We start from the raw sequence: 12,316 nt of genomic DNA on the forward strand, positions 1-12,316 counted from the left end.
AAGTTAATTAGGGTTTAATGGGAATCCTAATTGAACTAGTATATAAAAAGATCTTAGGACTACGGTCCCCAACATACCAAAAAAAATAAGCACTCAGTATTTCTTAAATCACGTCTAGAGAGAGATTCCACTAAGGGCATTCGGAGTTTTGGTTGAGGAAGACCATAGTCATCTATCATCATCTTAAAGTTATCATTAGTTTTTCAATGGAATCCGGTATGTTATTATTCTTGACAATTTGGCATGAATGATCCTAAGGTTCATCTATTCAATATAGATTAAAATTATTTATTCTATAAAAAACTTCATCTACTTATTTACCAAAAGGAAAGAAGATGGCATATCTCAGGCATTGCAAGTTTCTTTAAGTCATGAGGTTTTCGTTGCTATTATAGTCGATGACGAACAAATTTAATGAAATAAAAATGGAGTAGAACAAAAATTTGATTTCAATTTTTTTTTTTTTTTTTGTTTTTTGGTTGCAAATCGATGAAACAAATTTAAATGGAAAAAATATGGCAAAAAAAATTATTGAAGATTGATGAACAAATGTTTATGTAAGAAAGAAGCTTTCAGTCTCATGAAGCAAGAACTCTTTAACATAAGAAAGTAGAGGCGGGCTTGGGTACAATCTAACTAAAACGATTCCACATGAAAGAGAATCAGACAATAGCCTTCGTCGAGTAATGGAAAGCGGGCTAGTCCAAAAAATGCTTGTTGCTCTGACGTTGTGGCTTACAATTCATCTTGTGACTCATTACTTCCCTCGCAGTGTATTCAAAACACACTTTAATAATTTTTTATCCCTACCATTTTACATAAGCAGTGGAAGAGAGTTTTCCTATTATAAATACGGCTTGAAAACATAGAACTTTTGTGGTGATTTGGATAAACTTGTTGAATCAAGAAGTAAATTCATTAATTTAAGTAGACAATAGTACCGTGATTTCAACTACAATTTCAAGAGAACAAAAAGATTATTACACAGTTAATTCAACTCATAAACTAGAAGCATCACTAAAACCATACCACTATATTTGGTAAAATATCATATATATTCATAAACGTCGTTTCGAAGATAAATTCAATAAAAAAAAAAAAAAACATAATATCGTTATGGACCCTTCACATTCTATATATTACAAGTTATAAGCACACAATTAACCCATAAATATTGGATTTCACAAACGTTGGCTCATTAAGTAGTTAAAAACGCTCTGGTTCAACAAGAAGAGACTGGATAAGCAATTTTGTGTTACCCTTAGAATTTGTGTATCCATCCTCGTCAGAATAAAGAAAGGCAATAACTCTGGTGAGATTTAATACACACAATAAAAATGGCATTGGAACAGTGGCAGGATGAAGGCAACATTCATTTATATTCTTCCATGCATCTTCTACTCGCTTTTGAAATTCAGCACAGGTTTCTTCTTCTGAGCAACCATAATTGTACATGTAACATTCAGTGGCAGAGACGACATGTTCTCTTTGTTTCTCAAACTACAAAAATTAAAAAGGTAAACATATATAAATTAATATTGGAGCAAAGCTTGATGTTATCAATGCCAATGTGAGTTATCAAAATTTCAATTTTACGGAGATATATATATATATAATATATATATCAATATCGTTGAATCATAAGAATTATAAAATTCATTTGAATTAATAATAAATATATTTTTTTATGTTAAAACACTGCTTAATCTCTAAACTCTGAGTTTTATTTCATTTTGGTTTATATACTTTCAATTGTCTAATTTTTGTCTTTATACATCAGATAAATCTAAATAACTAGTTTTCTAGGTAATTTATTATCAGTTGTTTTTTTCCAAAAGCATTAGTCTCTATGAGCATTGCTGTTTAATAAAGTATAAAAATATATTTGATAACTTGTATTTATTCAAATTATTCGCTCTTAAAGTTAGATTAATTTAGAAGTAAATGAGAAGAAATGCATTGAACTTATATGAGAATAGGGACAAAGTTACTTTCCATGCATTCAATAAATTCAAATGGAGGACTTGATTAAACGTACGTCATTAATGAGCTAAATATGCAAGAATGTAGACAAAAACAAAGAAAATGGAGCTCTACATTGGATCCGAAGACAAATCATGCCGCCAAAAGTTTCATGAAGCAAAGATATCCAAGCAAGTTATGCGGCAAAGCAACCGACGCACTAAAGATGGAAGTTAAATGTGTCTGAGGGGACCATAGACAACTGCAAATACTGACAGCCTGCCACAGTCCTGAATAGCAAAAGTGCTCACCTAGCTACTCATATTGTATCAGACTACTCATGTCATGGTTTCCCATATCCCATTCTCTCTTTTTTCCATTTTTTTCTCACAGTTGGGATGAGCTATTTCTCATTCTAGCAAGCTTAATGATAAGTGAAAGTTCATTTGGTTTAGTATGTTCTTCAATCTTCAAATTCTTGATTGTATCTAGCTCATCGAATTCAGTGGTAAGAATTAATTACTCGAGAGAGCAAGTGATTGTGGATCTCTCTAAATCAAATAAGAAGTGTGTTTAGAGATATATACAACCTTATGTTCTATGTAATGTATGTATCATAGAGATATGATTTATATGGCTAACTCATCAAAAGGTGGAGTCCTTAAAGGTCATGAACATGAATGGAATATGGTCATTAAGTTCAAAGGATTAAAAGTTGCTTATCTCAACTCCATCTTCTCATCTAATCTCTTTCTTAATCACTGTTGTGTTGTGTGTTCATCTCATACTTCCAACATCGAATCTATTCTTTGATTGTTATTTAGTGTTCATTTTTATGCTTTCCAATACAATTATCACTCCATTTGTTTAATATCCCTCTATTAGATTTTAAGAAGAAAACCGTTTATAGAATTTAATTTGACTTAACTAATTCCCGTGTTCGATCTCGATCATCATCAAGACTACCTCCTAATTATTTATACTTTGGTGTCTTAGGAGAATATTTGTGATTGTTTACGGTATTTGACAACGATTAAGCATAGAGTAGATTGTTACTATATATATACGTAGTGTCTTTGTCTTACATGAAAATTATAATTATTATTGAAGCAAGTTCAATAAAAAATAAATTTGGAGCACTAAATTTAAAATTTATGGAAAGTACCGTGACTGAATTTAAGTTTTATTCAAAATAAAAAGACTAAAATTGGACAATTGAAAGTACAAGGACCAAAACCGAACAAAATCCAAATTATAGGTACCAAGATGGTATTTAACCTTCCAAGCTAGGTCTTATTGATGTCTCTCAAAAAGAGATATTTTTACGTCTCTAATCTCCTTTACTTGTTAGATATAATGTGATTAAATTTCTATTTTGTAAAATTCTCATATCATGCATTTTGGAGCATTGAAGGTCGTTTGGGGTTAATTTGGAACTTTCGGAAGTGAAATTGGACACCTAGACCTTCAAGGACAGAAAATTATCAAAATACCCTTGGCGAGAGCATAGCTACTCTTTATCAAGTCTACTAAGGCTGCTCATGGCAGAGCATCACAATGCTATGTGTTACGCTTCCAGACATAACTCATCATTTGAAGACATAATTCATCATATAACTCATGGGCAGAGCATCACAATTCTCAGGGTATCGATGGAAGCGCAACGACATGCACACACGTGAGAGCGTAAAGCTCAGTGTTGCTATGCTTGAGGCTTACACTACGGCAGTTAAAAGCCAGCATAACGAGCATTGCCCGTCACATGGCGACATTGCGATACATTTTATAAATATCCTCTTCGAATTTTTAGGGTTTTTTCATGGAGGAACTCAGGGAGGTCGAGAAGTTCTTCAAATTTTCTCCTTTCTCTTTATATTTCTATCATCTTTAGATTACATTTTGTTCATATTTTGGATTGTAGATTATGGATTGGATCTCTCTTCTTCAGTTTTTCGATGGATCGATAAAATAACTTTTATTTAGTTTTGGGAGCAAGAACCTTGTATTTTTCTTGATAATTTTTGTGGATTTGACTGATTTCAAATTGTTTTATGTTTTCTTTGAATTCCTTTTAATTTCTCAATGCATGTTTGTGTGTTTTCTATCCCTCATAAGCATGTATCGCCCTTGCTAATCGATTCGTAGGTTCGTCATGTTCGCACTCAAATGTCTAGTTCAATCACCTAAGAAGTAATTAGTTAATATGTATTTAATGACTATCCTAGATTGCATGTATTACTAAGTTCAAAGATAAATTGATGAATTAATTAGACTATCCAATTAGTTAATCAACACAGTGGAATCCTAAAGCTGAATGCACATGTGTTATTTCTATATAAACGCTAGAGCTCATACTAGCACTTAGGGGTGATTAAAGACATTCGAAAAGTAGAGTCGAACGATCGAAATCGGCTGAACCAATTCCAACAAAAGGGTTTTCTATACTGCACGGTCGGGGTCGGTTTTGGGTTCTAAAAAATGATGAAACGGTCTGTCGAACAATAAAATATAGCTTTTTGACCGAAGTGGTTGAAAATTTAAAAAATGTCATTTAGTTTCCAGCATTTCCTCTATAAACCACGAGGTTGATAATATGAATACTATGCCAGTTGAGCTACGCTCTTGTTGGCCATACTCATATTTTTCAAAAATAGTAATAGTTGCCAGCATTCCCATTGTTTCACTCTCTCATCTCACATTTCAATAATAATAATAATAATAATAATAATAAATTCATTTAATATTTTTATTCTCTCACATGTTTTTCCTTTTTCACATTTCTCACTCTCTCATCTTAATACATTTTAAGAAAGGAAATAATCATCTAAATTTTCATTTAATATTTTCCTTCTCTCCTACGTTTGTCTTTTCTTAATGAATCTTATTGTTCTCTTTCATTTCATACATTTTACTCTATCTTTTTTCATCTTCTCTCTTAATCTTTTCTCCGATAGTTTCTTACTCCGGGCAGTAGACACCAGCATCACTAGTAAATTTTAGTGATATTCTCCTCTTGGTTGTTTCCTTCATTTCTTCTTGTTTATAATGGATCTTCTTATTTTTCATAGTTGTACTCTATTTTCCTTTTTTTCCCCTATTGGTTCTCACTTTCTCTCTCTTTTTTTCCCCCTAATTCATCAAAGTGAAAAACTGATAAGATCGGCCAACCGTTCGTGGTGGGTGTTGGCCGGTGACAAGAATGTTAGTAAAACCGGCGAAACCGACCGATGAAAACGAATCCATCGGTGGTCGGCAGCGGTTTGAACCCAAAACCAACATCAACTGACCAAGGATCACTACTACTAGTCTTTCCCTACGGATGGATTTGAAATACCTCTGTTACAATGTTATCGTAGTAACAAGAGTAAGATTCGGTAGTTTATAAATTTTATTTCATTATCAGAGAGAGGTTTACGACGTCCATATCTCTATCCTTTCACTTATATATATTGTTTTTAAGATTTTATAGTCATATTAATTTGGATGAATAGATTAATTTTTCTATTATTTTATGAACATTTATAATAATTATATTAAACTATGTCAATGTTAAATATCATGAACGGTAGATGTATCGACAAGTATATTTTGAGATATCGATTGATACTTGACTCCAAGTGATATTATTGGCTTATTTGAAGTAATGAAAGTGACGCATACCTTATAGGAGACAACATCGTTTTTGAGTCTAGAAATGAGGGTTGAGGCTTCAAGAATTTTGGGGCACTCAGAAAGCCAATCAAATACCTCTTTAGTTGCAATGTCACCCATGCAAGCAAATGAAATAGTTGTAAGTAGTCCATAACCTGCGCTAACTAGAGCCACTTCCATGTATTCTTCAAATTTTGGTTTATACTTTTTGTTCAGCCATTCAGCTTCTTTGAAATAGGATTCAGCTTGCCTTTTCATCTATTCACACATAAATAAAGTTGAAACTTCTTATACATGCAAAGAAAGATAGCAAGATTAATGGTATTAATAGGAAATTATGAGAAGGATGATATTTAATTACCGCTTCCTTTGCAAAGTGGGCACGATACGATGTTCCATCCTTAGCCATCTCGTTATCAACCTCTTCGAAAAGATCGAGCATAGTTGTATAATAAACTTTCATATACTTCGGGAGTAGATTAATCATGCTTATGTCCCATCTAAAAAATTAAAGACATTGTATAACTGATTAAAGCATACTCAATTCTGTTTCAAGTATATATGGACTATACATATAAAATTGAAAAAGAATTTTGAAGCAAGTAAGAGGGTAAAGAAAGTAACCTGTTGATTGCTAAAGTGAAGACTTGGAGTTCTTCAAATGTTCCATAAGCATCATAAATATCATCCATAATTGAGGTCATGGCGATCACTTTAGTTAATATTTTCCTTCCCACATTGAAATGAGGTTCGAAATATACACCCAATGTCCAAAAGTAATCCTCCACAATTCTATCTCTCACAAATGGAAAGTTAGTTGGGACGTTCAATTCTTTCCACCACCTATAGTAATTTATTATTTGCATTAAGATTATTTCAAATTTTTCAATGTTGTCAACAAAGATCAATGCCAAATGTGTAATTTCTTTATGAAAAAAAAAAAGGAATTAACTCTGATAAATAAGTATATCGACTCTGATATTAAGTAAAATTGTATGAACATTTTTATCTCATTTTGCTTTGTATTTAGTTTTCCTTAAAACAAGGATGGGTCAATCTAAAAATAAAAATTTTAATAACATATATTTATCCTTTCTACTTTTTCATATTTTATTTGGATGACAATGAATCATTGTCATTAATCTGTTGAGTTATATGTCTCATAACTCACCGTTTGTAAGATTATATATAATATATTTGCAATAAAAATGTTATTGAATTTTTGTTCATTATAGAATATCTAACAAGCATCAAATCCAATAAACTACAAATTCAATAAAATTGTTATAGAATATGTAACTAGCATCAAATCCAATAAACTACGATCCTATACAAAGAATTTTGGAAATGGTTATTACATGAGTACTTGGACTTTATGTGGAGACATAAGAGTGGATCAAGTTCGACTAGAGATCCAAAATGGTCTATAGTATATGGATAAGGTTGGATACCTTATTTTGGAAATACTATTAGATGTGTCGTACTTTGTATTTAGTACAAACGATGTAATCCTGAATCATCCATGTGGAGACATGCGAGTGGGCATCCTATACAAAGAATTTGTATAATACCGGACCAAGAAATAAGTGGCTCTTCCTTTTTAACGTTGTTTACTATTTAAGACTAACTATTTCAAAGCAGTGACCTAGGTAACTTGAATTTAATGCAGAGCTAACTATCGTTAGATTTGCATAGGTGAGAGTTGGCCCTATAGCACCGGCTCAATAAGCCTCCAATTTCATGGGTAAGACTGGATAGATAGCTGAGGACATAGAGTGAAAGACGAAATTCTCTCCTATCTGCTTTTACCGATTGTAGACAGGTTGTTCCCTTAAGTAATTACTGTGGTTCTTGAACAAAGGGTCTCACCCTCTCATTGGCCGGAGAGGGATCAGTTTAGTGATTTAATCACAAACCAATTTTTCATTAAAGGATCTGTGGTACTTAAAGAGCAAGATGTAATCTCGGGGGTAAAAAAACTTTTGACTTAACCATTATTATGAACAACCTTTGAAGGGTCGACTTACTGATTATGGTTAAATAAGATGGACAGAAATATGTCAAAAGTGAAGGGAGTGCAACTATTGAGCTTTAGTGGAGTGACCTAGTAGTTAACGAATGTTGGTTAATTAGGTTAAAGAGTTTAGCTGGTTAATCTCAGATCGTTGGAGCCCATGATCTGTAGGTTCATTAAGTTCCCCTACTAGCACATAAACGGACAAAACCTTAGAATCGTGTGATGAGTAAAATTGAAGCGTTCAAATACAAATTAAGGGAATTAGTAATTATACACGATATAATTATACGTTTAATTATAAAATTTAAAGAAATTGGAAAATTTAAAAATATTTATGATTTAAATATTAATTACATGAATAGGGATTCATGTTGGAAAAATGGTGTTTAATTAATTTAATAAATTAAATTTATTTAATTAATCATTTGAAATTAATTGTTAGAATTAATTATTAATTATTAATTATTGCATTAATATTATTATTTTCACATTTTATCTTTTTGAAATTTGATTTCAAAATAAAAATTCAATCTTAAATTTAAAATTAAAAAGTTCAATTGAAAATGGGAATATACCCTAAGTAGGATTTTCCCACTTTAAACACTCATTTTACCATTCAAATTTAGTGGGATTTGTGTCAAACTCCTTGGAAATGAAATTGCATGTTAAAGGAGAATGAAATAGAAAATACATATGCTGAGAAAGTGGTGCAATTGAAGGTTGGAAGAGAAGATGTTCTCTCTAGACCATTGATACAGAATCTGGAAAATTTCTCCAAAATTCCTTCATGATTCAACTTCATTTTGGATTCCACCACCCAATCTAAGTTTCTAGAGAATAGTATGGAAGATAAAGTGGTGGTCTACAAGGTTTTTGTGTGAAGATTTAAACTTGATTTCAGTAATTGAAGAGTTCAACAAAGGTATAGTTTATAAAACCTATTTTTTTCATATGAACATGCTTGGTAGGTTGCTAAAATTGATGGAATTAGAGTGTTTAAGATCGTAATTGCTTCCGCTTCTTGCATGTTAACTCCAATGAAATCATCATACGATCAACATTGATTATTAGATGCAAGTAAAAAAAAATATTAATAATAGATTAATAATTCCTTTCAGTCAAATCATATATGAACTTAGTTGCAGTTAAGTAGCTTTTTGAGTTTTAATTTTTTTGTTTTTAAAAATTAGGCCTATAAACATCCAATTTCTTCCACCTCTCTTTTTTTTTTCTTGTCTACTTTTTTACCAATGTTTAATTTTAAAAAATCAAATCAAGTTTTGAATACGAATACCGACCTTGACATAGATGTTTGATTTCCTCACCCCACATATTATCGAAAAAAAAATGTATTACCTGACAATACGAAATCAATATTTTAAAAAATCATCTGAATAAGTATTGTACTTTTGAAGAATTTTTATGTCTAATGTTAGGTTCAAGTTTTCATACCCACTTGTACTAAAAGAAAAACCTAAATAGAATAAAAGAACAAAAAAGAAAACTAAAATGAAATGGATTCTTGATTAACTTTTGCATGAATATTTTGTTCCTTTCACTTTTGTTTTAGAGAAGAAATCATGTACATGGTTAAACATAGACACTAATAACGATCGATGCCTTTTTTCTTGATATTTCTATAAATAATTTGATATTTTTTCTATCCTAAAAATTTTTCTTTAAAATAATTATTGTGTACAGTATTTTTTTTTTTAGAAAAATCAGCTATAAAAAGAAGTAAAATAATATTTAGTAAATTATAATTTAAAATTAAAAAACTAGTTAAGGCTTTCAATAAATTAATATTAAATTTGTGTGATTTAGTTATATGTATCAAAATACTCATTATTTTACTTGTTTTCATTTGGATAGTTAATTTATAACTTGTTACAATATATTTTTTTTATTTCATATGATTTGAATTTTAACTAGTTTAGTTTAATCAAAATTATTTGATAAAAGTTAAAGCATAACTATTATTAACAATTGAATCAATTAAAATTTGAAAATAGATATGATAAAATATATTAATGTGGATGGATGTTGTTATAACATATTTATTAAAATCGTTAACAAATTAACAAAGTTTTAGAAAACCTTGAATCTAAAAGTTTTGACAACATAGTTAAAATTTAGACGTGATTCTCTTATATTAATTAGTTTGAATTTCGATACCATTTGCAACCGTCATGATACTTAAATAATAATAATAATAATAAATGGAAACATATTATAACGGTTCTCATCTATAAATAATACCAATAAAGTCAGTTAGAGTTATCTTGATTGATACAAAAATGGAAGCATATTATAAGGGTAGGAGTACCTCAAGATTTCAATTAGCTCCTTTTGGTGAAGATTTTGTAATATGTTGAAGTCTAGTTTTGAGAATGTAAGCAAAGTGTCATTATGGGAAGGATCTTGTTGGTATATTCCCAAATACTCTCTTGCCTTGATTCTTGTAATACTTTTTCTAATAGGCAATTTCAAGGCATTGCTAACTTCAGATGCAAAATGAGGATTATTGGAGTATTCAATATATGTTTTAAGATGTGTGGTAGTAAATTCAAGAGCTTCCTCAAGCACAGCTTCTCCATGTCCCCTCATATATGATGCTTCATATAGGCTCAAAATTCCTCTTTCATCATTGCCCAATGATTCTTTAAATTTTCTACTATTGTCCATGAATTTTGAGAATATATCTGTTTAAGTTTAGACATAAAAAATTAATAAATAGTTCTTAAACAAATTATAATTATAATTAAAATTTTCGAAGTCCAAATTCTTTATTCGTAACTTTTAATTTGTCTCAAGACTCTCTTTGATACTCGTTTAAGTCTCATTTGGTAACCATTTCGTTTTTTGTTTTTTGTTTTTGAAAGTTAAGTCAATAAACACTACTTTTATCTCCAAATTTCTTCGTTTGTTATGTATCTTTTATTAATGGTTTAAAAAACCAAGCAAAAATTTGAAAAACTTAAAAAATAGTTTTTAAAAATGTGTTTTTGTTTTTTGAAATTTGACTAAGAATTCAACCATTGTACTAGGAAGGATACAAATCATTATAAAAAATGGGAAGGAAATAAGTTTAACCTTCAAAGACAAAAAATCAAACACAACTGTCTGGTTTGGTAACCATTTATTTATTATTATTATTTATTTATTTGTATTTTATTTTTTTCAAATCAAGACTATTTCCTTCTCATTTCTTACAATAAGTTGCGTCTTTCTTAAATAGAATGGTTTAATTCTTAGAAAAAATCTTAAAATAAAAACAAGTTTAAAGTTACTTTTTTTAGTTTCAAATTTTGGCTTGGTAAAAAGTAGATAATAAAGAAATAAATTTGAAGATAAAAGTAGTATCTATAGGCTTAATTTTCAAAACAAAAACCAAATGGTTACCAAATAAGGTCAAAATGGTTAACAAAGGGCATTAGTTTTTTCTTTATATTTTTTTTAAAAAACTGTGCACGTTTTCTTACAACGTTTTTAACCAATGATTTAATTTTCATCTTTTTTTTTTTAATTAAATACGGGTAGTCTTAGCCAAATTTCAATATAAGAAAAATACTTCTTTGTTTAATTTTTAAATGTGGCTCGATCTTTTAAAACAATCCAATAAAGAAGGCAACATAACACCGAAAATAATAATGAAAAATAGTATGTAGAAGCTTAATTTGCAGTTTAAACAAAACATAATTTTTTAAACTAAACAAAAAAAAAAATTGTTTGTGTATAACTTACCACATGAAATCCTATAACCTTGTTGCCTGAGAAGTCGAAATAGAAGAGCAATAGTATGGAGATCTTCATCACCATCTTTATTCAATAAAGTGGAATAAGACACATATAAATGTTCTAAGATTTGGTCAATCTCATTCTCGAAATGATAAGATACACCTAGTCGTTGGATCGAATCAACCAACTTCAGCTTCTCCAATGGGTTTTCCACATAAACAACCAACATCATCCGTATTTCTTCTTTCAACTTTTCAACTTGTTCTTTCATTCCATCGTCTAATTTCTGAAATTAGAAGAATAAAAATTTTAAATTATTCAAAATACAAAAGTATCAGATAAAAGTTATACACACAAAATAAATGACAACTAATTAAAATAAAATATTCAATAAAATAAATTTGAAATTTAGTTTTACCAATGCATCATCAGAGGTAAATGAAAGGAAATGATCAGTCCAAATGCCAGGATGAAAATTTGCAGTAGAACGCTTAGTATCAGGAATGTCATTGGGTTTCATAACTGAAGTAGGAAAATTTGAAATTTTAGAAGACATTATTCCTTTTTGAAAGAGGAAAGAAAAAAGAAAAAGATGTATGTTATTCACTCGAGTATTTGAAACTATTGGTGAGACACCTTTTGATTAAAAAGTCATGTCTATTTATAGGCTGCTTTCGTATGGTTTGTTGGCCCAAGATTTTTATCACATAAATTCAAACCATTGAATAAATTACCACAAAATTTATTGAGGGTTGTTTTTAAATATAAACTATTGATGTCGATAGATAATGATAATCTATGTCAGTATCTATCATTGGTAGATTCTAAAATTTGCAAATATTTTCAACAATTTTCTCATTTAAAATAACTCTCCTTCTATTGATGAGTTATATCTTATGTTATTTTTATCTATGAGGATTTAACCTTTGGAAAGAAATTAATATTAGA

General features: G+C 29.8%; 1 protein-coding gene across 2 annotated transcripts; it reads right to left on the reverse strand.

The window, feature by feature from the left end:
* Nucleotides 1–1,014: 1,014 nt before the first annotated feature.
* LOC150032479 ((+)-gamma-cadinene synthase-like) lies at nt 1,015–12,008 on the reverse strand. 2 transcript variants are annotated; one of them, XM_090307553.1, is made up of 7 exons: nt 11,787–12,008; nt 11,375–11,654; nt 9,957–10,332; nt 6,238–6,405; nt 5,975–6,113; nt 5,623–5,871; nt 1,015–1,500 (listed from the first exon to the last, which is right to left on the reverse strand). In XM_090307553.1, the coding sequence occupies exons 1-7, from the start codon at nt 11,922–11,924 to the stop codon at nt 1,207–1,209; spliced, it is 1,644 nt and encodes a 547-aa protein (XP_090163679.1). In that variant the 5' UTR covers nt 11,925–12,008; the 3' UTR covers nt 1,015–1,206. The 2 variants fall into 2 exon arrangements, with proteins under 2 accessions (XP_090163679.1, XP_090163678.1); XM_090307552.1 differs by having other exon boundaries at nt 6,238–6,456.
* Nucleotides 12,009–12,316: the final 308 nt, after the last annotated feature.

The sequence above is a fragment of the Benincasa hispida genome, chromosome 11 (assembly GCF_027475165.1).
Source record: "Benincasa hispida cultivar pf3 chromosome 11, pf3_genome.v1.1, whole genome shotgun sequence".
NCBI classification, from domain to species: Eukaryota; Viridiplantae; Streptophyta; class Magnoliopsida; order Cucurbitales; family Cucurbitaceae; genus Benincasa; species Benincasa hispida.

Bases quoted from the DNA above. Each gene is read 5' to 3' on its own strand.
- LOC150032479 (XM_090307552.1), bottom strand. From the start codon at position 11,924: ATGTCTTCTAAAATTTCAAATTTTCCTACTTCAGTTATGAAACCCAAT. The intron at 6,457-9,956 runs GTACTCCTACCC...AAATTACTATAG, and splicing joins GAGCTAATTGAAATCTTGAG to GTGGTGGAAAGAATTGAACG. The intron at 1,501-5,622 runs GTATGCGTCACT...TAATTTTTGTAG, and splicing joins ACGATGTTGTCTCCTATAAG to TTTGAGAAACAAAGAGAACA.